The sequence below is a fragment of the Acinonyx jubatus genome, chromosome E2 (assembly GCF_027475565.1).
Source record: "Acinonyx jubatus isolate Ajub_Pintada_27869175 chromosome E2, VMU_Ajub_asm_v1.0, whole genome shotgun sequence".
Lineage (NCBI taxonomy): Eukaryota > Metazoa > Chordata > Mammalia > Carnivora > Felidae > Acinonyx > Acinonyx jubatus.
Window position 1 is genome coordinate 389,672 of NC_069396.1, and position 24,477 is coordinate 414,148.

Below are 24,477 nucleotides of genomic sequence, written 5' to 3' on the forward strand. Positions count from 1 at the left end.
GTGAGCAGAGGAACTACCCACCCTTGGGCCATCAACTGGGCTGCAGATAAGGGCCCGGTGGTGCAAGCACATCTCTGACTTGTCCCAGGCTGGGTCCCAGGCCCCATCAATCAGAACAATCCTGAGAACCTACTCAGGCCCAGAGCTTCAGGGAAGTTGGTCAGGGTGGAACCAGGGACTAGCATCAGTCAATTTCAAAAAGCTTCTGCCATTGCCCTGACCTCTACAAAGTCTGCAGTTTCTCATTCGTGACTGCTGATGGGAGGCAGGAGTCCCTGTGCCAAGACCCCTGCTTTGAGGAAACAGGTCAGGTCCCACCAAGGGGAAAGCTGGAAAGTTGAAGAAAGACTGTCAGCTACTAATTCTGAGACCACGAAGAGACAGGACAGGCCTGGGGAGACCCCAGCTCTGCCTGTACTAGCTCTGGCTTGGGACAAGGGGACACCTTTCAGAGCCTCCGTTTGCTTATCTGCAAAAGGCAATTGTCACTGAACTTCCTACCTCCCCCAAACTCCAAACACCTGGGTGCACTGAGCTACAGGAAGTGGTGCCAGTTAGCACCCGTTTCCAGAAGAAACCAGCACAGGGGAGGACAGCCAGCCCCATGGGAAGATATAAACATGAGAAGGCAACAGGAAGAAGGGCCCGGGGCCAGAGGCTGGGAGCAGGTTCCTTAACGTCTCTGAGCCTTAGCCCCTTCCCGTGCGAAACCGGTTACGAAGTAGGTGTGAGGGTTGAGTTAAAACCTGCAGAGCATCTAGGACGGTGCCCACACTGAGTGCAGACAGTGAGGCTAGTTTTTTCAGAGTCCGGCACTGAGGACTTCCACTTCCTTTGGAGAGACAGAGGGACCAGTGCGTTGGGGGGGGAGGGGTGAAGAGGGCCACAAAGGTACCTTGGTGGCCTCTTCCCCCTTTCCTGTGATTCCTCCCACTTGCGCACCACCTGGGGAGGCCACTGGCTCGTGCCCCGCTGCCCCTCCACCTGCTCCACCCCTGGCCTTCAGGGAGCCCCCCCACGGGAAGCCCCCCCACCCCCCGCCCCTCCTTAGCACGTGCTCTCCCAGTCACCTCCTTGGCCTCCCGGACCCTGGCCAGGAAGGCCCGCAGCTCCAGCGTCTCCACGAAGAGGGCGCGGCACACGGCCTGGTAGTGCGCCTGGGCGCCCCGCGGGTCCGTCAGGCGCCCCGCACAGAGCCGCATGGCCTGGGCGAAGGTGCGCACGGCGCGGGGGCCGCCCTCCGCCTCCTCTTCCTCTTCCGGGCCCCCGTAGCCTTCATCCGCAGCCCCGCAGACGCCATCCTCACAGTCGTTGTTGGCCATGAGGTCGATGAGCCGCTCCAGCTGTGGGCTCAGCTCTCGTTCCTGGCTGTCGTCCAGGCCCCAGTCCAGCGCGCGGTAAATGGCAAAGCCCAGGGACTGCACCATCTGCAGGACAGGGGCCCAGAGCGTTAAGTGGGGGGGGGGGGGGGGGGGGGGAAGGAGGAGGAGAGCAGCCGCAGGGGTCACGGGACAACCTGCCCAAGGTGACAGCACAGCACAGCCTCTAACAGCCAGCCGGCCACACGGCCATGTGCCAGGAGCCAAGCTGATACGCCCACGACGGCCGAGCCGCTCCCCCAACAGCACAGCCCCCATGGGAAGCAGGTGGGCAAGTCGGCAAGGTCTTACAATCAAACATGCCGTCACCTCGAGAAGCGAGGGCCACTCCTCTCCCAGGAGGGAGTCTAAGGAGGAGTCTAAGCAGGAAGAAGGAAAGACACATCCACACAGGGCTGGTCCTAGAAAGGCCCAAGCACCCAAACCTGGGATGTCTGAATGTCTTCAACTGGCAGATGGCGACCAAAGCCGACCCATCCTCACAGCGGGGTACCGGGCAGAGGCCCAGCGGATCAAACTGCACATGCTCGTCTACACCCACGGTAAACACAGAGCAGAGGAACCAAAGCCTCCTGGCTGCGTGCTTCCATTTACACGAAACTCTAGGTGAGGCTGATCTGCAGCCACAGAAGGCAGGGCAGCTGAGTGCTGAGGTGGGGACTGGACGGGACACAGGAGCTTCTGAGCCAATGGTACCGGGGACACGGTGCGCACTGTGTTTGCCAGAACTAATCAAGCTCACTGAACGCAAAGTAAACCCCAGTCAATGTGATCTGAAAAATACACAACCTGGGGCACCGGGGTCGCTCAGTCGGTTGAGGGCCCCACTCTTGATCTTGGCTCAGGGCAAGATCTCGTGGTTCGTGAGTTCGAGCCCCGCGTCGGGCTCTGAGCTGACAGCGCAGAGGCTGCTTGGAGTTCTCTCTCTCCCTCTTTCTCTGCCCCTCCCCTTCCTGTGCTCCCTCTCTCTCTCTCTCAAAAATAAGTATTTAAATAAGTAGACAATCTAATTAAATATTAGCTTTTAATGTAACGTACCAGTATATTTTATTTTTTTTAATTTGAAAAAAATTTTTTTTAACGTTTATTCATTTTTTGATACGAGGGAGCATGAGTGGGAGAGGGGCACAGAGAGAGGGAGGCACAGAATCCGAAGCAGGTTCCAGGCTCTGAACTGACAGCACAGAGCCTGACCGGGGCTCGAACTCACGGACCGTGAGATCATGACCTGAGCTGAAGCTGGACGCCTAACCGACTGAGCCACCCGGGCGCCCCAATGTACCAGTACGTTTTAAATCAGAGGACAAGGTTAGCATCCTTAATAAACGCTGCTAGAATAGTTATCTACAAATTTTAAAGTATTGACACTTGAACTCATGAAAAACGGCATCCTCTCACTTCAAAATATTTTAAACTCCATATAAATTTCAGTGTGTATAAATGTAACCCGAAAAAGAAAAGAACAAAACAATACTGGCACCTGAGCGACGGAGGGGAGAAGGAGGGGAGAAGGAGGGGCTACCCCCGAAACAAGTGTCACAGTGACTGCAGGAGCCCAGCCAGGCATGGCTGGAGCCCACAATGCTACTGTTTGTGAGTGCTTGAAATTCTCCATAATTAATTCTTTTTAAAAAAATTTTTTTAACACTTATTTATTTTTGAGACAGAGAGAGAGCATGGACAGGGGAGGGTCAGAGAGAGAGGGAGACACAGAATCTGAAGCTGGCTCCAGGCTCCGAGCTGTCAGCACAGAGCCCGACGCGGGGCTCGAACCCACGGACCGCAAGATCATGACCTGAGCTGAAGTCGGACGCTTAACCCACTGAGCCACCCAGGCGCCCCACAATTAATTCTTTTAAAAGCGTATTAGCACATTAAAAAATGTGTGAGTCTTGCAGTAGGGAGACCTCTTCACTCAGCACTTCTCAATTTTACTTGGCAGGAAACCCTACTTTCACGGACCACCATTAGTAACTGGGGAATCCGTGTTCTCTGGAGGGCATCTGCCAACTGTCACTCGTTTATCTGTTGAAATGCCATCTGCACCTGACACTCCCTTGCTCACAGGAACACAGCCCTGAAAAGGTCGGATCGGTTCGCACAGCAAAGGGCCACATGCAGCTGAACACAGAGGACGCGGGCACCTCCAGGGTCCCCGCTTCTGCTCCGCACGGCTTTCGTATTTCAACATCTTCCCTTTACAACAAGGATACAAAATGACAGTGGCTCTTCTCATGTCATTAACTACTCTGAGACCTTTGTTACTTACCTAGGGGACAACATAACTCACAAGACAATGGCTGCTTTCTAGGTAAGGAGGGAGGCACAGGACCTCAGGGCACTGCTGGCAGCGGGCAAAGCTGGACTTAGGACTGGGGACCTGCTGGCAGCCGATGCCAAGACGGAAGGCCTCTTGGTGGCTCGTGGAGCCACGCCCTCACCTTCCACCCCCAAGTCCACTGGGCCTGAGGGTGTGGGGGGCCCTCTGGCATCTCCTCTCACTTCCTGCATTGCCACCACCTGGGGCCCGGAGGGTGGGGGCAGCCCAAGCAGAGCTGGAGGAGGACACACAGGGAGCCAACGCTGGGCAGGAGACGCGGACGAGAAGAGACAGCCTTCTCGTCCTGCAGAAGTGCCTCAGGAAACACCCTGAGCCTGGAGGGGGCCAGCGTGGGGGGAGGGGCGGACCTGTTAGGAAGAACAAGGCTCCAATGGAGCAAAGTTCCAGCCCAAAGTCAACACCCGTCTGCGCCGCCCCCAGCCCCACTTGGAGGCGGTCCTATCTCTGCTTTACGCAGGCGAGGGTCACAGACCCAGCTCTTAAGTCACCACCCAAAATCACGAGTTGGAGGGCACAAGGCTAGGGCCAGGGGGAGTCCTCTGTGGCATGAGATCTCCAGAGAGTGCCCTAATACCCACCAGGACTACAACTGCCCCTGGTTCTTTCTTGGCGCAGAGGTAGGTGCCAGGAAGGAGGCGATGGTGGAGGTTCACGCCCACTCAGCTCTAGAGACCCTGCCGACCCCAGGGCGGCTCTGCCCTGGTCCCTACCGCATGGAGGCAGATAAAGGGGCCAAGTAGGAAAGTCCCCCGCCCCAGTGCAGTGCAGAGTATCACTGCAACCCAGCCATGCCTCTTTCTCCTCGTAGCTGGCCTAGAGTTGGAGGGTTAACTCCAACATGAGCCTCTTATCTGATAGGTGCTCTGTTAAAAGCTTCTCTGTGCCCCAGCCCGGTCCCTGGAAACTTTCCCTGAAAGGCAAAGAGCCCGTACTTTCCCATAAGGAAAAATCTGGGCAGCCAGCCAGAGTCTCAGAACCTAAGCCCGACCTGCCCGGAGTTACAGGAACTGAACAGGCTCCCAGTAGCCACAGGAGGCCAGCTTTACCCCAGTGCCAGTAGCAAGAATCTGGGTTAACACAAGTGGCCGCCCTGCCATAGTGGCTGGGGTGGGGCTCTCATGGTTCATTTTTGGGCCCCCCAGCACAACAGTCCAGATTCGACCCCCACGTACAAAGTTTGTGTGTATCTACCTCGTAAATACTTTCAAACTTGATAACAACAGGTCTCCTTTGGAATGCTGGGTAGCGGATACAAACTCACTTGGGGACTCTGGGCCGTAGGGACAGCCCTGGTTGCACCATCTGAAAGGCAGGGGAGAGTGTTCCGGGCCGTGGATAAACAAACAAAGTATCCAGAACACTCCGAGGGCAGACAGCCCTGCCAGGAATGGAGAGGAGTCTTGAAAACATGTTGTTCTTTTTTCCAAAACAAATTACAGAAAGCAACATATAGTGACAACACCAGACCGCTTCAGAGCTCCGGTAACCACAGGCAAGGTGCTGCTGGGAAGGGTATCTTATCACTGACATTTTTTTTTTTTTAAGATTTTTTTTTTTTTAAGTTTATTTAGTTATTCTGAGAGAGACAGAGAACAAGCAGGGGAGGGGCAGAGAGAGAGGGAGACACAGAAGATCGGAAGCAGGCTGTGTGTCCACTGACAGCACAGAGCCCGACGCGGGGCTCGAACTCACAAACCGTGAGACCATGACCTGAGCCGCAGTCAGACGCTTAACTGACTGAGCCACCCAGGCGCCCCTTATCACTGACATGATTGCCAGCATGTAGGGGCGCCTGGGTGGCTCAGTCAGTTAAGCGTCTGACTCTTGATTTCGGCTCAGGTCATGATCTCTTGGAACCAAGAGATTGAGCCCTGAGTCAGGCCCTGCACTGACAGAGTAGAGCCTGCTTGGGGTTTTCTCTTTTCTCTCACTCTCTGCCCCTCCTACCTCGAGTGCTCCCTCTGTCAAAATACACATTAAAAAAACTGCAAGCATGTGGTAATAAGAAAAAAGAGGAAAACTCTGGGATGACTTTATTATTGTTTTTAAATTCTCCACAACAGAATATGTAGCCTCTTTTGGCCAGTGACCACCCCCTACCCTTGGTGTAACACTGTACTTAATACATAAACACACATTTGCATAGAGCTTTCTTAAAGGCGGTGGATGAAAAACATCAAGTTCGGGACGAACTCCCCGGGGGGGCAGGTGGATGGGACAGGGAGACACAGAGAGAAGTGCTCCTGGGAAGATCTGAATTCTGGGTCGGGCAGGGGCTCCTGGACATTGGCCACTGGGCTGGTTTTCCTGTTTGCCCCCCAGACCCACTCCGCCTAACACTCTGCATCCAGGGGCTCTCGCCTACAGACCACATCACCTTTGCTCCCTCCCCCGGCCAGCGCGAAGCAGAGCCTGGAGTCTGGGCCTAGAAGACAGGCAGACGGGGTGTCATCGATGCCCTTCCCCTTCAGGCTCTCCTGGCTTGCCAGGTTCCGCACCACCCTGGTGGGCTCTCTGTCCTCACCTGTCCGCTCTCTTCATCAAGTCCTTTCGATTAAGGTCTTTGAGTATTTTGTCTGTGTCCCACCTCCTGGGAACAATCGTGTAACTTTATATGCTTTCTAATTTACATTATACGACACGTGTTACTTTTAATGTGTACCAAGTAAACTTAAAAATTGTTTTAAAGGTACCTGGGCTTCTGAGCTGGCTGGTGACAACACCATCGTTGTGGACTCTGCAAGAGGAGATAAAAGGCAGTCAGGACACGTCTCAGCATCCCCGGGAACCAACAGATGGACTGCCCCCCCCCCACCTTCCCCCTCAGGGACATACAGCATACCCTCCACACTCTCCCCTGGAACCCCCGAAAGCTTCGACAGGCCAAGCCGCCACTCATTTGGACAGACACCTGCAGACCCATCTTTGGGCCTGGACATCCAGGTGAGGGGCCAGAGAGTGACACACACCCCGCCCACACCCCACACAGCAGTCACACCCCAAAGTGACCACGCAGCAGGGAGCAGGGTCCCCTGGGGAAGCGTGCTTGGAGGCTGGAGGCAAGAGAGAATGAGTTAAGCCTCCTCCGTCGTAGGAAAGACCTCATGGTCTGAAACTCACAGTCCCCCGAATGTGCCCCCGAATCATAGCAGAGTCAGATGAGAAACCCAGGCTCAACAGAAACAACAGATTTTGCTCTGGAATCACTACGAGCTGAGCTGGGTAAATCAGCATCCGGCCACTACCTGCAGATTTAGAGATTTGCCCCCAGACTGTCAGCGCCTCCGTCAGAGAATCAGAGTCTCTGGGTTCAAGCCCAGGAGCTCAATTCAGCACTGTGTATTTTATTTCATTATTAAAACATGGCACTGAATTAACGTGTTTACAAATGCTCATCTGCTGTAATCCGTACACAAGCCAGGAGGTAGGTGGTTCTGTTACCCATTTCACAGATGAGGAAACCGAGGTCCAGAATGTTGAGCTCATTTCCCGGAAGTTGTCACAGCTAGTAAGCGGTGAAGCCAGGCCAAGGGGCCCCGGAATCTGCCCCAGCTGCTCCCCCACCCCCCACCCCACCCCCCGGGTCCCTCAAGATGCCAGGCTGGATGAAACAGAGAAAACCCACCTACTTCTGCAACCTTCCTTGAATGAAGCATGCAGGTGGAATCTGTGCTAAGAGATGAACTTGAATTGCCTTAATTCTTTTTGGAATGAGGTAGGGTATGAAAAAAAAACAAAAAAACATACACCATGAAATTCTCTGCTAAGTGAACCTGCTAACTCCACAAATATTTTCAAAATGCCATTAAGAACTAGGAAGATTGCCAAAGATAGAGTTTGTGTTGAGCTGATCCATTAAAATAATGGAAAACCATCCACTCCAACATCAAGAGAGCGGGAAGTGAGCAGCAGGCGGCAGACTGCGGCCCGCGTTTGAGAGTTCCATGAGTGTTTGTAGCTGTGATTGGATTGGGACAATGGAAAGAAGAAAACAGACTCAGAACAGAGGTGCTCCCTGGAAGAGGCCAGGGCCCTGAGTCATCCTGAGGACCAAGAAGGGGAGGGGGGGCCAGCCAGCCCTTCAGTGCCCTTTATAGACCGAGCACCATACAGTCCTCTGGTCAATGGGAAGCCTTCTGGTTGGAATAATTTTAATGCCTGTGTCCCCGGTTTAAGCAGTCCATATGTTAACAAAAGTACGTGTTTAGTAATCTAATTGTACTTCACATTTTAAGGACTTGGGGAGTCTTTGGGTTTTGATGAGAAGGCTGTCCCCTTGGGAGGTTCAGGGCAGACACTGTGTCCAGCTCTTTGCTGCACAACTAACAAATGTTTCATTACGGCTTCAATCCACAACCACCACATACAGGTTGGTGCCATGACTCCCTCCTTACGGATGAGGAAACGGAGACTCAGGCAGATTGAGAAAATTACACAAATGACACAGCTAAAAAATGACAGAGCGGGGACCCCTCCCAAGCACTGCCAGACCCCAAAGTGCACCCTCCTGAACTGTCCACCCAGAACACCCAAATATGACTTCACGGAGGTACAGTAACTTTGTCACCAAGCTGATCACATAGCATTGTACAAACCACCTTTTCCTTATTTCAAAAACCGTCTTGGTGCGCCTGGGTGGCTCAGTCGGTTAAGCATCCGACTCCTGGTTTTGGCTCAGGTCCTGATCTCACGATTCGTTGGTTCGAGCCCCACATTGTGCTCTGCGCTGACAGCTCAGAGCCTGGAGCCTGCTTGGGATTCTGCTTGGGATTCTGTCTCCCTCTCTCTCTGCCCCTCCCACACACACTCTCTGTCTGAAAAATAATAAACATAAAAAACCCCACAACTGTCTTGGAGGGAAAGCAGTGAGACCCAGACAGAAGCAGGAGGCATCTAGGACTGAAGGGTTCTCCATGTCCATCAATGTCTCATTGAGGTAGGGCTGGACCCAGGACGCATGGTCTCCATGATGTTGCACCCCCACTGGGTGCTTCTCCCTCCCTGCCGAGAAGAGCATCCTCACCAAGATGTACAGGAAAAGAAAAGCTGATGCGATTTCTTGTGTATAAAATGACAAATGAGGAGAAACCAAGACGCTCGGGAGTTTTCTTGGAAATGATCATGTGTCACAGTAGTGTAGGATGAAAGATTATCTGGAGAAGTCTGTGAGGCCTTCGCAGGCTAGAGTTCCCAGAGGAAGTGTCCCCCCCCCCCCACCAAGCGGGTGGGGCGAGTGGTAGGACAGGTGTCTGACAGCCTCACCCCTCTGTGCCTGAGTGGGGAGTATGGGAAGGAGTTCAGCCCAGATTCCCACCTGTGATGATGACATTGAGGGTCTTGCCTCTCACCTCATTTCCTTATCTACGGATGGAGGCAATACCTGCCCAAGCTAACCCATGGCGTCACCCAAAGAACAGGTGAGGCACACGGTGTCACCCCAAAGAACAGGTGAGGTAACGAACGGATGCAGACACTTCTGAGGGCGCAATAGCCTGTGAGGATCTGCACAGCATCACTGTGCTATGACGACCATGGGACCGCCAGGACCTCCCGGCCAGTTTCAGACCAAGGGCATCCTGCCTGTGACTCTCTTTAGGCTTGAGGTCAGGACAGGGAGTGGCCATGGAGGAAACGCCCTCTTCAGCCCCCCAAAAGGAGACCGCACACGTGTGGGGGTTGGGGGGAGGCCAGCCAAAGCAGCAGCTACACTAGGCCTCCCAGGCTGGACCCCCCCCCCCCCCACCGAGGTCCCTAATTATGGACAATGAATGCAGACTCCACAAAGGGCAGGGTCCAAGCTCAAGCCCAGGGGGCCCCTGCCTTTCCAGATCTCAGGCTGTTTCCTCAGTACCCCTGTGCGGCTAAACAGCACGGTGGGTAGACCAAGGCCCTTGCAGGGCCCACACTCAATGCTGGTGGAAAATGGTCACAATCCCAAGGAAGGCAGCCTGCAGCATCTCTCAAAACTTCAGCCCTGGGGCGCCTGCGTGGTTCAGACAATTGAGCGTCCGACTGTTGGTTTTGGCTCAGGTGGTGATCCCAGGGTCATGGGACTGAGCCCCGCATTGGGCTCTGAGCTGAGTCTGGAACCTGCTTAAGGCCCTCTCTCTCTCCTCCTGCCCCCTCCCGCTCATGCGCTCTCTCCCTCTCAAGATAAGAAATAATAATTAGGGCCCCTGGGTGGCTCAGTCGGTGAAGCGTCTGACTTCAGTTCAGGTCATGATCTCACGGTTCATGGGTTCGATCCCCGCGTCGGGCTCTGTGCTGACGGCTCAGAGCCTGGAGCCTGCTTTGGATTCTGTGTCTCCCCCTCTCTCTGCCCCTCCCTCGCTTGCACTCTGTCTCTCTCAAAAATAAACATTAAAGTTTTTTAATAAACCAATAGATACATAAATAAATAAAACTACCACCCCTGCTTGTCTTGATTCACCAGGTGTGCTCAGGTGCCATGACACCAGAGTCTACTCGCGTGGTGCCTCCCTAACAGCCAATCGCCGGACACGCGAATATCCCCAATCACCCTAACAGCCAGTCACCAGACACGCGATATGATGTCGGCACAAGGGGGCACTGGACAGCCACCAACATGGAAGAGGTGTCCTTGGAAATGAGACGATCGGAGCCCCTACTGGGGGGAAGAGTTGCCAAGGGGCGCTATTTGCCACACGCTGGCCAACACGTAAAACACACCGGGCCTTCTCCTACTGTGAGAAGGCTGGCAGGAGACTCCCACCACGCTGCCTTCACACTTTCTGAAATTGGAACGTGTGCTACGGCATTAAGAAATTAATTTCCGGGCACGTGACAGTGGCAAGAACACAGCACCCACCTCGCTCTCTCACAATCCAGGACGGGAGCTCGTGGTCCGGAGCAAGTCCCTGGCTCTCTCTGAGCCTCCTTGGAGTCCTCTTTCCAAACAGCTATCAGCTACCACACAGGGGATTATACAGATTAAACGAAAACAGGGCCTGCTGGCTCAGTCAGGGGAGCACTGGCCTCAGCGCTGAGAGTTCAAGCCCCATGCTGGGTATAGAGACTGCTTAAAAATAAAGTCTTAAAAGAAATGAAAACACACGTGGTATCTGGCACCTAGTATATGCTTCCATAAATGCTTGTCTCAATGTCAAATTTTAAAACTTAAATTAAGTAATGCCTCAGATCAAGCACTGGTGTCTAGAAACGAGCTGGCAGCAACCAAAGCTAAGAGGAAAATGCCTGCTCAAGACTGGGAAGTTGTGTGTTTGCAAAGCAAACAGAGAGCTCCGTGGGGCAACGCCGCCCGTGTCCCCCAGCCTCCGTTTCACTTCCGCCAGTGCTCACCTCCACAGGCTCTGGCTGACACCCACCTGCTTCTCCGTGAACTGACACCACAGGGTGGGGTGTCCTCGCCCAGCAGCAAGGACCCAGGACCAACGTCACCCGAATCAATTCCAGGAAAGACCCAAGTCAGGGAAATGCGTGTGGGCCAGAGAACTCCCACAATGCAAGCGTAAGGATCAGTTAACCCTTGCATTTTCACACAGTCCTGGTGAGGGAACGGTCAGCGTTCCTCTGCTCCTGCAGAACTTCCCCACCCAGTGCCTGCCAGTGTGCCCTGGGGCTAAGCCTGGGAAGGCCCCACTCATGGCCACAGCACACGGGCCGCAGCCTTGAAATGCAGTACGTTTGGAGGCGTTCCTCCCCGCTCGCCTAAGGATGGCTTACTTGAACTCCCTGAGTGCTCTTCAAGGGATCCCCTCCTGTAGTCCTCCCCGCTGCCCCACTGCGTAGCCCGGGAAGGGTGAGGAACTTGGCCAAGGTCACCTGGCTGAGATCCAATCCACGGCTAGCCTGGCTCTGAAGCCAACACCCAGACCGTGCGTTGTCCCCCTCGCTCACTGACCATCCCAGTCACCTCAAGAGAAAGGAGTCTTGGCCCTGGGGGTGTCCCAACACAGGGTGTGGCCTGGGGAAACCACACACGGTCGACTGGGGGTCACAGAGTGGGTCCTGGAACCAGCAGCAGCAGCATCATGGGAACCTGCTGAAAATGCAGATCTTAGGGCCACCCCAGCCCCAGGCAGTATCGGGCTCATCAGGGTGGGACCTAGCAATCTGAGGGTCTGTCACATCCACCGCTGGACTCAAGTGAGAACAGCCCCTGTAAAGCATTAGATGGAACATAATTCCAGAACCCGTGTTCTGATGTCACTGATGATGGAATCCAGGTGACAGAACAGTGACCATTCAACCCATGTGACTTTCCCCTCCACGGTGGGCCAAATAATGGCCCCCAACCTGTCCACATTCCAATCCCCGGGACCTGTGGACGTGTTATGTTAAGTTGCAAGGGGACTGGGGTAGCATTTGGGAGTAAGGCTGCTAATCTGCTGACCTTAAGGCAAAGACATTATCCTGGACTTCTGGCTTCTCCGACTGTAACAGAATAAATTCGAGCTGTTTTGAGCAGTGAGCTTGTGTAACTTGTTTACAGCAGCCAAAGGAAACCCTTGTGCCCTGCTTGTAAACCGTTCTGCCTTCTCTCCTTTGCAGACCCAGATGCCCTCGACACCGAACAAGTGGGGTTTCCAGGCGGAGCTAAGACAGTGACAGGAGCCCCGGAATCCACGCGTGCTGATTTGCCTACTTACTGACCTGCCGTTTCCAGGCAAGTTTCCTCCTTGACTAGGTCCTCATTGGAGGTCAAACTCCCTCTGAGGAGTCAAACAGGATCAGAGCGAAACCCTGGCGCCTTCCTGCAGCTGATACTCACTGGCATATTTGTTCAAATGGCCACATCCCAGGACCAGACGAACCAATACCACAATGCTTCCTTTGTGGGAGCCACTCACATACTTCCGGCCCCCACAGGTCACCCCCTGGTGCCCAATTGAGAAGATAGTTGATTCCATCACAGGGGACAGAGAACCCCTTCTCTGTGAAGACCTGGGTGGTGGGGGTTGCAGTGGGGGTGACCAGGGCCCTGAAGGAGGCAGAGACCCTGGGGCTGTGTCTCATAAGCCAATCTCGAGGGTACACAGGGACCCCAAAGACACCTTGACAGCTTCAACCTCTCCTAAGAGCACAGGGCAGAGGCTGCAAATGGCCAGTTAGGTACTGGGCCAGCCAAAGTGGCCACACAGGCTTCTCTTGGTCATCTGTGACAGCCAGCCCCAGGCTCACAGATGTCTGGACAGAGAGCATGGCTTATTGGGGGACGCCTTCCTGTGAGGTAATCTCTGCTCAGAGGTGAGACTGAATCAGGAATGAGATCTACAAACACCTGGCTCACACAGTCACACCCAGGCAGGTGTCCTTCCCAGCGCTCACACCCTCCCCAGGTAGAGGCCAGGAAGGTCACAGGGCACATGGACGATGTTTTACATCACCGAGAAATGCGCACGGGACCCTGACCAGGTGCACTCTACAGAGCCCCTTCCTCTTCCGAACACTAGGACCCGAAATCCTGTGAAAGCACTCACATGCACCTGGAGGGCTGCTGGGCGAGGTACAAACAGAGACAGGAGACTCACTGCCACTCCTGTGGCACCCAGTGCTTTACCACACCAGGCACGTCCAAGGCTTAGCACAGCCCGTGAGGTGCAAAGAAGAGGAGTAACTCCCCGAGGCCAGGCCGCAGTCCTCACTCCCAGTCCTGCCCCCACCCCTCCCCACTAGGTGACGAGATGGTTGCTTCGTGAACAAGTTTTCTCATCTGTGCAATGGGGATCAGAACAGCGTCAGAGGCGTAAACATGAGTGGGCCCAGCACATTCTTGAAAGAGCCTGAAAACGTCAGCCACTGTCACCCTGGATTGTAAAGCAAAGTGCTCACCTGTCCCTGGGTGGCTGGGCTGCATCTCCACACCGCGCCTTGCCTGGGTGACCCTCACAAAGCATAACCAAGGCACAAAGAGTCCCCAAATGCCAAGGGTCCTGTGTGGTAGCAAGGGCAGCACAGACAGCACTGGTGGGAGAAGGAGCAGGACCTGAGAGTTTCGGCCAGAAATATTCTGACTGTGAAGAGACTTGTGACGAGGGAAGCAGGATTTCATCTTTCCAACCAGCTCTCACTTCTGCCCAGCGTATCAGGGGACAACATCACTGGACACTCATCCACCTTCATCTGTGCAAATGCCATTTAAAAAAAATACTGGCAATGAGGCGCCTGGGGGGCTCAGTCGGTTCAGCGTCCGACTTTGGCTCAGGTCATGATGTCACAGTTCATGGGTTCAGGCCCCGAGTCGGGTTCTGTGCTGACAGCTCAGAGCCTGCTTGGATCCTCGGTCACCGTCTCTCTGCCCCTCCCCTATTCACACACACATACACACACTCTCTCTTTCTCAAAAATAAACATTAAAAATAATAAATAATAAAAAAAATACAGGCAAGCTAAAGAGAAGGTCCTCAGTCACTCAGGAGGCGACCTCCCAGTGAGGTGTATGGAGTCCAGCTTGAACACCTAAAGCCCACAGGACTAGGGGGCCTCCCAAACCAGCGGCCCAGAGCCAATCCTAGTGGCCACGGATCCCACCCCGTGGGAAAGGGAGAGGACGCACTGGGCCAGGAGACCAGAAGGAGCATCCACAGCGGGGCCAGCAGCCCCCCGTACTTGTGCAGAGCACTGCAGAGACAACGAACGAGGGGGCATCTGTGTGTGTGTGTGTGTGTGTGTGTGTGTGTGTGTGTGTGTGTGGTGCCTGTGTGCACACACACTTCCCGGGCCCAGGGCTCTGTACTGGTGTTCCCTCACTCGTCCTCACCCCTCCCCAGCATGTGCTACCAGCACACCAGTTTATGGAGGAGGGGGGCACTGGTGATGGTGAGATGCCAAACTCAGCTGCTGCTCTCGCTGCCAGGCCGAGGTGGAAAAGAGAATTCCGAGCCCAAGGCACCTGGGGGGCTCGGTCAGTTGAGTGTCTGACTCTTGATTTCAGCTGGGGTCTTGATCTCATGGGTCATGAGTTTGAGCCCCACATCAGGCTCTGTGCTGGCAGCGCAGAGCCCGCTTGGGATTCTTTCTCCCTCTCTCTCTGCCGCCCCCTCCCTGTTCACACTCCCTCTCTCTCACAAGAAATAAACAAACATTTCTGAAAAAAAGAAAAAAAAAAAAAAAAAAAAAGAATTCCAAGCCCCATAGAGCTCATGACACAGAACACCACCATCCAATGCACGACAGACTATCAATCATTCCTGTGTTTGAACCTCGGGGCTGAAAATGAGATGAGTGAGAGGGCCCTGGGTCTGTGCAGTGGTGGCCACTCCGAGAGCCCTACCCTGGGGGCAGGTGCCAACGCTATGGGGGCCATGGGGGCAGCTGGCCTCCAGGCAGAAGAGGAAGGAGGAAGAAGGGGCTGGAGAGGCAGATGGGGCCCAGCGGACAGGTCACGGGAGGCGCCCAAGCCGAAAAGTAGGGCCTGTGAAAACTTTTAGTACCAAAACTGACAAGAAAAAAAAAATCAGAATAATAGGGCAGTGTGTGCCTTAGCATCCACAGGAGGGGGAAGGTCTCAGACACACCTCTACCCACATTCATGTCCCACCTCTGCCTGCCCAAGAGAGTTAGGGTGGACAGCCCAGTGCCTGGAGAAGTGTTTCCCGAGCAGTGGTAGGCCAGAAAGGCAGACGGTCTTTCCATCGAGGTGACAGCCAGACACGGGGAAGGGAAGCAGTCACTCTACTGGGGGGAAGCGCCCAGGACAGCATCAGGTGGACAAAAGCCACTAAAAGCATTCCAGGATCACAGGATCACTGACCAAGCTGCACTTAGGGAATTAGCTGTGCCTCAGGGAACGGCTCCACACAGGCATTCACATCGATGCCTGACAGAGTTTCCTGCCTCAATTAAAAAAAAAAAAAAAAAAAGGAACCCTTTCCCCATCAAGAGGTTTTAATAATGGCCTCTTAAAAATAACTTCCCATGTGGGGCGCCTGGGTGGCTCAGTCAGTTAAGTGACCGACTGACTGTTTCGACTCAGGTCATGATCCCATGCTGACAACTGGGAGCCTGCTTAGGATTCTCCCTGCCCCTCCCCCCCCACCCGCTCACATGTGCTCGCTCGCTCTCTCTCAAAATAAATAAAATAAACTTAAAAAAAAAATAACTTCACGTTAACACGTTTTCCCCACTTAAAAAAAAAAGTACTCCAAGCAGTTATGAAGTCTTCAGACTAAAGGTTAGGATTTGTTTCCACTTCGCTGTTAGAGGCGAGATGTATGCTCATACATTAATCATTCCCCCAAACGTGGTTTATTTTTGTGGATTCCTTTAAAGTTATTTTAAACACTTACTTAAGGCTAGATTTACCAGCACTTTGTACCGAGGGACCAGGTGAGGTAACATTAAAAGATGCTGATTTTCCCGATTGCTTTTTACGGCAAGAAATAAACACCTATCCTTCAGTGAACTCACCACTCAAGTGCCAGCAAAATGGTGGACTAGCCACCCTGGAGGGCAGTTGGTCTAAAGTTTCAGCTGATTCAAGAAAGCTCAACAAGACTGAAGAGAAAGTTCAGGGCAATCCACTCCCCCTTATCTTTACAGACCAGCACGCCATATCTCTTATTCACCTTTGTGAGACACGTTTATGAGCGAAACCAAAGACTGCCTTGAATGGAAAATGGAGCTGGGCTTCCTGATGTCCTGGGCTAGGAAGTCTCCACAGAGAGGCCAGGTGTGAGCCTGAAACTCCAGCCTGGATCTCTGGCCTGGCTGTGGGTGTAGAGGCAGCAGGAAGTAGGAGCTGACACATCCTGGGAACTGGAGGGAGCCTGGTGACTACCAACAACGTTAGCCATCAAGGTGCATTTTGGAGGACCAATGAGAAACATGGCTTGACTGTCTCCCAGTTCTCACACAGAGCTGTACTTCTCTGTGAGAGCTGCGCTCTCTGCTAACCAGCTACCACTCTGTACCTCAGTTTTCCAACCTTTAAAATCAGAGGGTCAGACCAGGCAGGCCCCTATAGTCCTGTCCCGCTCTGTGGTGCCAGGAGCCACATCTTGGGTTATACTCTTTTCTTATTAATTAATTCTTTTAATGTTTATTTACTTTTTGAGAGAAAGAATGTGAGTGGGGGAGGGGCGGAGAGCGAGGGGGAGACAGAGGATCCAAAGACGGGCTCTGCACTGACAGCAGATATCCTGACGCAGGGCTCAAACCCAGGAACCACAAACCATGAGATCATGACCTGAGCTGAAAGCAGAGGCTTAACTGCTTAACCGACTGAGCCACCCAGGCACCCCATATATTGTTATCTCCAGGGATGGAGAGGGACACAGGGAGGAATCTATAGCTTCAGGAGAAAAGCTCTTTGTGAATATGCAGAGTCTAGCCGCTGCCCCCCCCCAACCCCTGCAGGAGGGCGGGGATAAGGCCATCCAGCAAGGGCAAGCCTCTCAGGCCCACCTACGGAGACCTTGCACGCAAACATCAAGAGCTGGAGGCTGAATCCAAATCCTTCCTCTCTCTGTGCAGCTTTGGGGAAGCCTGAGCCTCAGCTTAACTGGTAAAATGGGAATAATACCATTTGAGTGTCTACTCACTGTTTTCACCTGTCAAATATCTTGGTGCTTTGTGTACAAAATACAGAAACTTGCAAATGTCTCATAGCAAAGGTGTAGAGGGAGGAGGAGCGGGGCACAGGGCTGAGAAGGACCTTGGGAGAAATAGAGTGATGGTCGCAGGGCGGGTTCAACAGACCCTCCTGTGACCAGAGCAGCTATAGCTCCTATGCAGCTTTGTGCTGGTCCTTTCGTGTCCTCCATGAGGACTCGTGCAAACCATAGTCTCAGGACTAGAGAGGGCCCAGCTCTCCTCCAGCACACATAGCGGGCCTTTGTGTTTCCTACACAGTATTAGCTTTTGGGTTAATATCACCCAACATTCTAGGGGTGCCTGGGTGGCTCAGTCACTTGAGCGTCTGACTTCAGCTCAGGTCATGGTCTCCACAGTTCATGGGTTCAAGCCCCACGTTGGGCTCTGTGCTCACAGCTCGGAGCCTGGAACCTGCTTTGGATTCTGTGTGTGTCTCTCTCTCTGTGCCCCTGCCCTGCTTGCACTCTCTCTCTCAAAAATAAACATTAAAAAAAATTTTTTTTTTAATCACCATATGCTCTAGACTAGTTCTCCAGGGAAGAAAATACGTTATTTTTTTTCCTAAGAAAGAGGCTAAAAATCACTTAGATTCACTATTTTGAGTAGACTTCAAATATCTTTCAAGGGATTAATTATTTGTTCTTCATGATTAAGAGCAGGAAAACCAAGCAGACTGTTCCCAAAATTTTACACCGTCTTCTTGCTATTAAACCCAGGAAACCGGTAAATTCAGCAGATTCCAAAGAAGACACAGCTTCCTCCTTAGACCTTCACCTCCACGAAAAAAAGCTCCAAGAAGACATTCATTCGTTCCTTTCCAGCGTAAGGCATCTGCAGTCACTCATGCAACAAGGGTTCCACACCAGGAATCACTGGATGAAAAAGACTGAGGGCTACAGACCCCAGAGCAGAAGGAACCAGCGCCAGGTGGAGAGAGGTGGGGGTAGGAGAGGCAGAATTGGGTCTATGGAAGGTACTCAACCATCAAAAGCCAAAATCCTTCTCCTGTGAGTTAAATACGCGAACCGCAGGCTGCCCACCGGCAACCAGAGGATGGTCGGCAGAGGGTTCTAGGAAAGGGAGGGGGTATCCCAACACCAGGTGAGAGAGAGAAAGATGGGGAGAAGCCGTCCAGCAAAGGAAGGGTGTGGAAGGGTACGAAAGGGGGCTCCTGCAGGGGTTCAGGACTCGGAGGGTGTGGAAGGGGGCGCCGTTCCAGAAAGGGAGGGTGCAGAGAGGGGGCTCCAAGTTCACGAGAGGGAGGGTGGGGACGGAGAGGGCTCGCACCCAGCAGAGGACGAGAAAGGACAGGAGAGGAGAGGTGAGAGGAGGAGAGGAGAAGGGGGGAGAGGAGGGGGGGAGAGGGGGAGGAGAGGAGAAGAGAGGAGGGGAGAGGAGGAGAGGAGAGGGCCGAGGAGAGGGGAGGGTCGCAGCCCATCCCCCCACACCCCGCGCGCGCGCTCCCCGGCCCCCACCCCCGCCCCCCGGCGCGGCCCGCGCGCCCGGCCACACCCCCGCGCGCCCGCCGGCCCTCACCCGCGGCCCTTGGCTCCCGCCGCGCGCTGACCGAGCCGTCCCGGCGCAGGAGGATGTCGGCCGTGTCCCGGATGCGCCGCCCGCCGCCCGGCGCGCCCCGCAGCCCGCGGCAGCCCTGGAAGCACACGGCCCACGCCTGCTCCTCGTTGATGGGCTGTTCGTACGCCTTCAGCACCTCCTCCAGGGACAGCTCCCACGGCTCGGGCCGCCCCGCGCCCCCGGCCCGCTCCCCCGCGGCCGCGTCGCCGCTGGAGCTGCCGGCCCGGGCCATGGCCGCCCCATTATCGCCTCCTGCGCGCCCAGCCGGTTTCCATAACAGCCGCGCCGGGGCGGCCGACGCACCCGCCGAGCGCGGGGGGCGGGTCCCGCGCCGCCGGCCGCTGCTTTGTCATCCTCGGGCGGCCCCGCCCCGCGCAGCGGCCGCAGGTGAGGGCGGGGCCGGCGCGGGAGCGAGGGGGGAGGGGGCGCCGTGTCCGGTGGCGGGGGGGGGGTGGCGGGGGGGGGGTGGCGGGGGGGGAGGTGGCGCAGGGCGCAGAGGGGAGGGGCGCGGTGTGGCGGTTGGTGAGGGAAGCTGGGAAGGCTGCGCTCCAGGCCCTGGGGGGACCGGGCGGGCCGGGCGGAGTGGGGGAGGTGCGGGGTGGCTGGGCGCGCAGAGCCGGGGCCGGAGGGAGGCGCGCTCCCCAGGCTCTCTGACGCTTGTGTAAGGAGGCACCCCGTCCAAGACACTGCAGTGATTGGGGGCCTCGGGCACTACTGATGCTGGAATGCGGGAGACAGTGAAGAGGCATGTGAACCCCCACCCCCACCCCGCACAAACACACATCCGACTTTGGTTCGGAGGAGCAAATGCCTGCAGTGGCCTCTGTGGGGGCCGGCTGGCAAGGTGACCTCAAGAGGTCACTTACTACAGAGCGATGTGAGCCAGGGAGACCCTGCGCTATGAAGTATTCGATGAAGGACCCTTTGTAGCAGGAGACCCAAGTCTGGATTAAATGCTCGAGTGTCTCCCTGGAAAATAAACAGAGGCGGAGCTCTCACTTGAAAGTTATCTGTGCCTGCATTCCAAGCCAGCTCACTCACGGGAGGGGCGGCACCCAGGCACACAAGTAACTTTACTCACGCAAATCCCGAGACCTCCTGAGCCATAGTTGTAACTGGGTCAGGATAGCAGGGCCCAAATGCAATTGGAAAATAGTTGGCCTTAAGGCGACTGGTCCCAAACCTGGGTCCCTGGGAAGAGGGGATCGCCACAGCAAGGTGGCAATTTCCACTTTGGGGAAAGGGGATGGGCACTTGGTGAGGGGTGTAGGCTGCCCCCTGGGGCCCTAATGTCACATCATCCCATCTGGATGTATAATTTTCGAACAGAAAGGAATTTGATAAAGATGAATTGTGCCAAAAGTTTTTACATTCAACAGCTGGGCAACTTTCAGTTCACCAAGCTTACACAGCCAAAAATAACAGCATTGGTGCTTTGTAGAAGGAAAAGCAGAGACATGGAGTGGAGGAATATCCTATCTACTGAATAAATTGTGCAAAGAACCTAGGACTCAGGTTAATCTTCCTGTCTGGCCTTTGCTCGTTACCCCCCACCCCACCAACCATGGGTACAATAGGGTGAGCGTGAAATTTCACGGCTACTTTAGGACAGCAGTAGCAAGAAACCTTCAGGGAAGAGTCTTAATGCACAAGCAGTAGGTTCTGCACAGTGGTTTAGGAAAGTTCCTGCCTCAAGTCACATAGTGCCAGGTGTATGTGATCTGGAAACTCCTCTCCCAACACAGTGGGCCCAAACAAGGAGTGGTTTTTGCTTTCAGATTCCAGGGAAATAAAGACTTCCATTCACAACACCTCTGGTCATGTAGCTCTCACCACCAACTCTTCAGAAACCAGGGCCGTTGCTCCCACCACAGCCTGGCTGACCCCTCCCCTTCCAGGAGCCAGGGGCACCCTCAGGAGGGGCACCCTTAGGTGCAGTGAGTGGACAGAGCGGAAGGTGATAATCACTTTGATTGGAAGCCGGTTAGGTTGTAGCAAGATGTTCCTTCCCCGTTCTTCAAAGGGTCTCAGATTTCCCTAATTGACCACATGGTTTTAGGATCTTATTTCATGAGCATGGGCCTTGCTAAGGGGCCTCATGTAGTGGACTCATACCTAGCTGACCAGTGGCCCTTGAGTTCACCTGTGTGAGATGACAATACTCTTTCTGATCTGGCTCTGTTCTTTCAGGAGTCCCTGAGCACCTTCCAAGACATTAGCCAGAAAGATTCAGAACAGGTATTTTACTGGGATTTTATAAAAGTTAGGTTCTAGGGGCACCCGGGTGGCTCAGTCAGTTAAGTGTCTGACTTTGGCTCAGGTCATGATCTCACGGTTCATGAGTCTGAGCCCCATGTGAGGCTCTGTGCTGAGCCTGGAGCCTGCTTCGGATTCTGTGTGTGTGTCTCTCTCTCTCTCTGCCCCTCCCCCACTAGCACTCTGTCTCTCTCTCAAATAAATAACATTAAAAAAAAAGGTAGGTTCTCTTTATCTTTTTTCCTTTTTTTTTTTGTTCTTAAGCTATTCATTTATTTATTTTTAAGATTATTCTTTCCTAAGTAATCTCTTGAACTCACAACCCCAAGACCCAGAGTCACATGCTCTACTGACTGAGCCAACAAGGAGCTCCTTAAGTAATTTATTTTTTTTTTTATTTTAAAAGTTAAAAAAAATTTTTTTTAATGTTTTATTTATTTTTGAGAGTGACAGTGGAGGAGGAGAGCGAGGGGAACAGAAGATCCAAAGCAGGCTCTGCATTGACAGCAGCAAGCCAGATGTGGGGCTCGAACTCACAAACTGCAAGATCATTACCTGAGTTGATACCATAGGCTGAACCAACTGAGCCACTCAGGTGCTCCCCCCCTTTTTTTAAATTTTTAATGTTTATTTATTTACTTTTGAGAGAGAAAGCACAAGTGGAGGAGGGACAGAGAGAGAGAGGGAGACAGAATCCGAAGCAGCTCCAGGCTCCGAGCTGTCAGCACAGAGCCCAACGCGGGGCTTGAATTCACAAACTGAGATCACGACCTGAGCAGAAACCTAATAAGATGCTGAACAGACTGAGCCACCCAGATGCCGAAGTAATTTATTTTTAAATTATAAGATTTACAGTGCTTTGGCTATGCAAAATAGCATGATGGAAAACCAAATCCATATGCCAAAAGAGTACTTATCTCTTGATGTTTCAAGCTTTGTCCCCTTAGCCGTGACCAAAATGAGGGACCAGAAGCATCAGTCAATTCTCTAGATGTTTGTAGAAACTACATCGTTTATTCTCCTAGGTCATTTATGCACGCAGCCTCCCAGAAAGTACCGGATGAGACGTAGATGTGGGCCTACAGTGAGGAGGAAGGCTGACATTGGCCTAAGGGTGCTGGCAGCAGTGAGAGGGATTCTAAGCTTGTAGACAGGGTGCCCAAGAGCAGCTTCTAGGCCAATAATAAGAAATGAGGTGGAATCCACTGGAAGAGAAACCTGATAAAATTTTCCTGTGGCTCTAGCAACTGGACACACCCGACTTCTCACCTTGTTGGTGGGAACTCTGGGTGCAGTGACAAGTTCTATCTGTTAGTCACAAGTCACAGTCAAGATAACCATGTCCTTCCTGTGGGGGAGTACCAAGCCCAGCCCATACTTTTTTTTTTTTTTAAGTTTATTTATTTTTGAGAGAGGGAGAGAGAACACAAGCAGAGGGGAGCAGAGGGAGAATCTCAAGCAGGCTCTGTGCTGACACATAGATCCGGATTTGGGGCTCCAGCTCACGAACCATGAGATCGTGACCTGAGCAGAAATTAAGAGTTGGACACTTAACCAGATGAGCGACCCAGGCACTCCCCCAGCCCACACTTTTGATAAAACGTAGTGAAGGGGCACCTGGGTGGCTCAGTCGGTGAAGCGTCCGACTTCAGCTCAGGTCATGATCTCGTGGTCTGTGAGTTCGAGCCCCGCATCAGGCTCTGTGCTGACAGCTCGAAGCCTGGAGACTGCTTCGGATTCTGCATCTCCCTCTCTTGGCTGCTGTGCTTGGGGACAGGATAGGAACACTGAGTGCATTGACCAACCACCAATGCTTGGAATTGGAGAGTTACTTATCAATTCATCACATTAGCAAAGATGCTCCCCAAATATTCACTCTATGGGGTAGGCTGTTCATGTTCACAACACTGGGGAGCACCAAGCATTCATGTCTTCTGCCTGGGAAGGACCAGTAGAAAACCCGCTGATGTCCCTCCCTGCCCCTTGTGAGCGAATAATAGCACTCCACATAAATGGATGTGGTACAGGTGCTTGATGTGAGCAGGGAGCCCCACTGGTTATGCTGTTTTTAACCATGTGTTTGATGCTTTGCAGGGGCCTTATGTAGATCGTGCCCATACCATGGGAGTGCAGTTGGAGGGGTGGGTGACTCACAACTGCACTTAGCCATAGATCCAAAAGCTCTAAGAATTATACCTCTAAGGGGCCCCTGGATTGACTCAGTCAGTTAAGTGTCTGATTCTTGATTTCGGCTCAGGGAATAAGCTCATGGTTCCTGAGTTTGAGCCCCGCACAGGGCTGCATGCTGGCAGTGTGGAGCCTCCTTGTGACTCTCAATCAATCAATCTCTCTCTCTCTCTCTTTCTCTTTCCACCACTCCTCCCTGCCCCTTCCCCACTCACTCATGCTTGTGCTCTATCTCTCAAAATAAGAAAATAAACTTTAAAAATTTTTTGAAAAGGGGCACCTGAGTGGCTCAGTTGGTTCAGTGTCCGACTTTACCTCAGGTCATGATCTCATGGTTCCCGACTTTGAGCCCCACATCAGGTTCTCTGCTGTCAGTGTAGAGACCACTTAGGATCTCCTGTCTCCCTGTCTCTCTGCCCCTATCCCACTTGTACTCTCTCAAAAATAAACATTAAAAAAAACAAAAAACAAAAAACACCTCTGAGCATCTTTGCAGACCCAGAAGCTACAGAGTCCTAATTTTAGGCTCCTGGGGTTCAAAAAGATAAGTTGGGGCTGGATTCCCAGGTGCGCTTGTGGATCACAGTTACATGATTCCAGGAGAGCAGTACAGGGCTCCGGGGTCCAGGGTGGCATCACGAGAGTGCTCTGCGTGTTCTGAGACAAAGTTCAGAGCGAGTCAAGGGCATGGGCAGCTCTATTCCCCTAGACACAGGGAACCGCTTCACCTGTGGCAAGCGAAGTGCAGAGTTTCTCTCTGCCCACACCTTACTCCACTTCCGATTGAAAAGCAGGTCAGCTTTTCCCCCGAGGGACCCATACACAGGGCAGTGAGCACCCAGGCCCCCTGTTGCCGCAGTTCAGAGGCCCCTGAATGTCCCCTTTGTCGTGCTCCTTGCAGCCAGGCAAGGCTCAGGGGTCTGGGAGGAAAAGCGGAAACTTGATAGGCAGTGGTTTTGTACGTTAGGTTTATTTTGGGATGATGATAAAGGCCATGAATCCCATGGGTGTCAGATAGAGCCCGGCTGTGCTTCATCTCTGAAAGGGAGCGCAGGACAGTCCCGAGGGAAGGACCCTGGGCCTGGGCGTTCCTTGAAGGCTAGTAGTTGTGAAGACACAGAGGCTAACGTGGCTGAGCCCGAACAGACGGAGAAAGCAGGAGGG

The 24,477-nt window shown here is 53.5% G+C and overlaps 1 protein-coding gene across 4 annotated transcripts in view; it reads right to left on the minus strand.

Annotated features, from left to right (window-relative positions):
* The window catches only part of SPIRE2 (spire type actin nucleation factor 2), a 34,246-nt gene extending 15,056 nt beyond the window's left edge, over positions 1–19,190 (minus strand). The window contains exons 1-3 of one of the 4 annotated variants that reach the window (XM_027076491.2): positions 18,832–19,189; positions 6,414–6,457; positions 1,071–1,427 (exon numbers count right to left, since the gene is read on the minus strand). In XM_027076491.2, coding sequence (XP_026932292.1) covers positions 1,071–1,427; positions 6,414–6,457; positions 18,832–19,102 — 672 coding nt within the window. In that variant the 5' untranslated portion in view covers positions 19,103–19,189. Of the gene's footprint in view, positions 1–1,070; positions 1,428–6,413; positions 6,458–11,066; positions 13,268–18,831 lie in introns of those variants that run through there. The other 3 variants (XM_053210161.1, XM_053210162.1, XM_027076490.2) reach the window with 3 other exon arrangements.
* Positions 19,191–24,477: the final 5,287 nt, after the last annotated feature.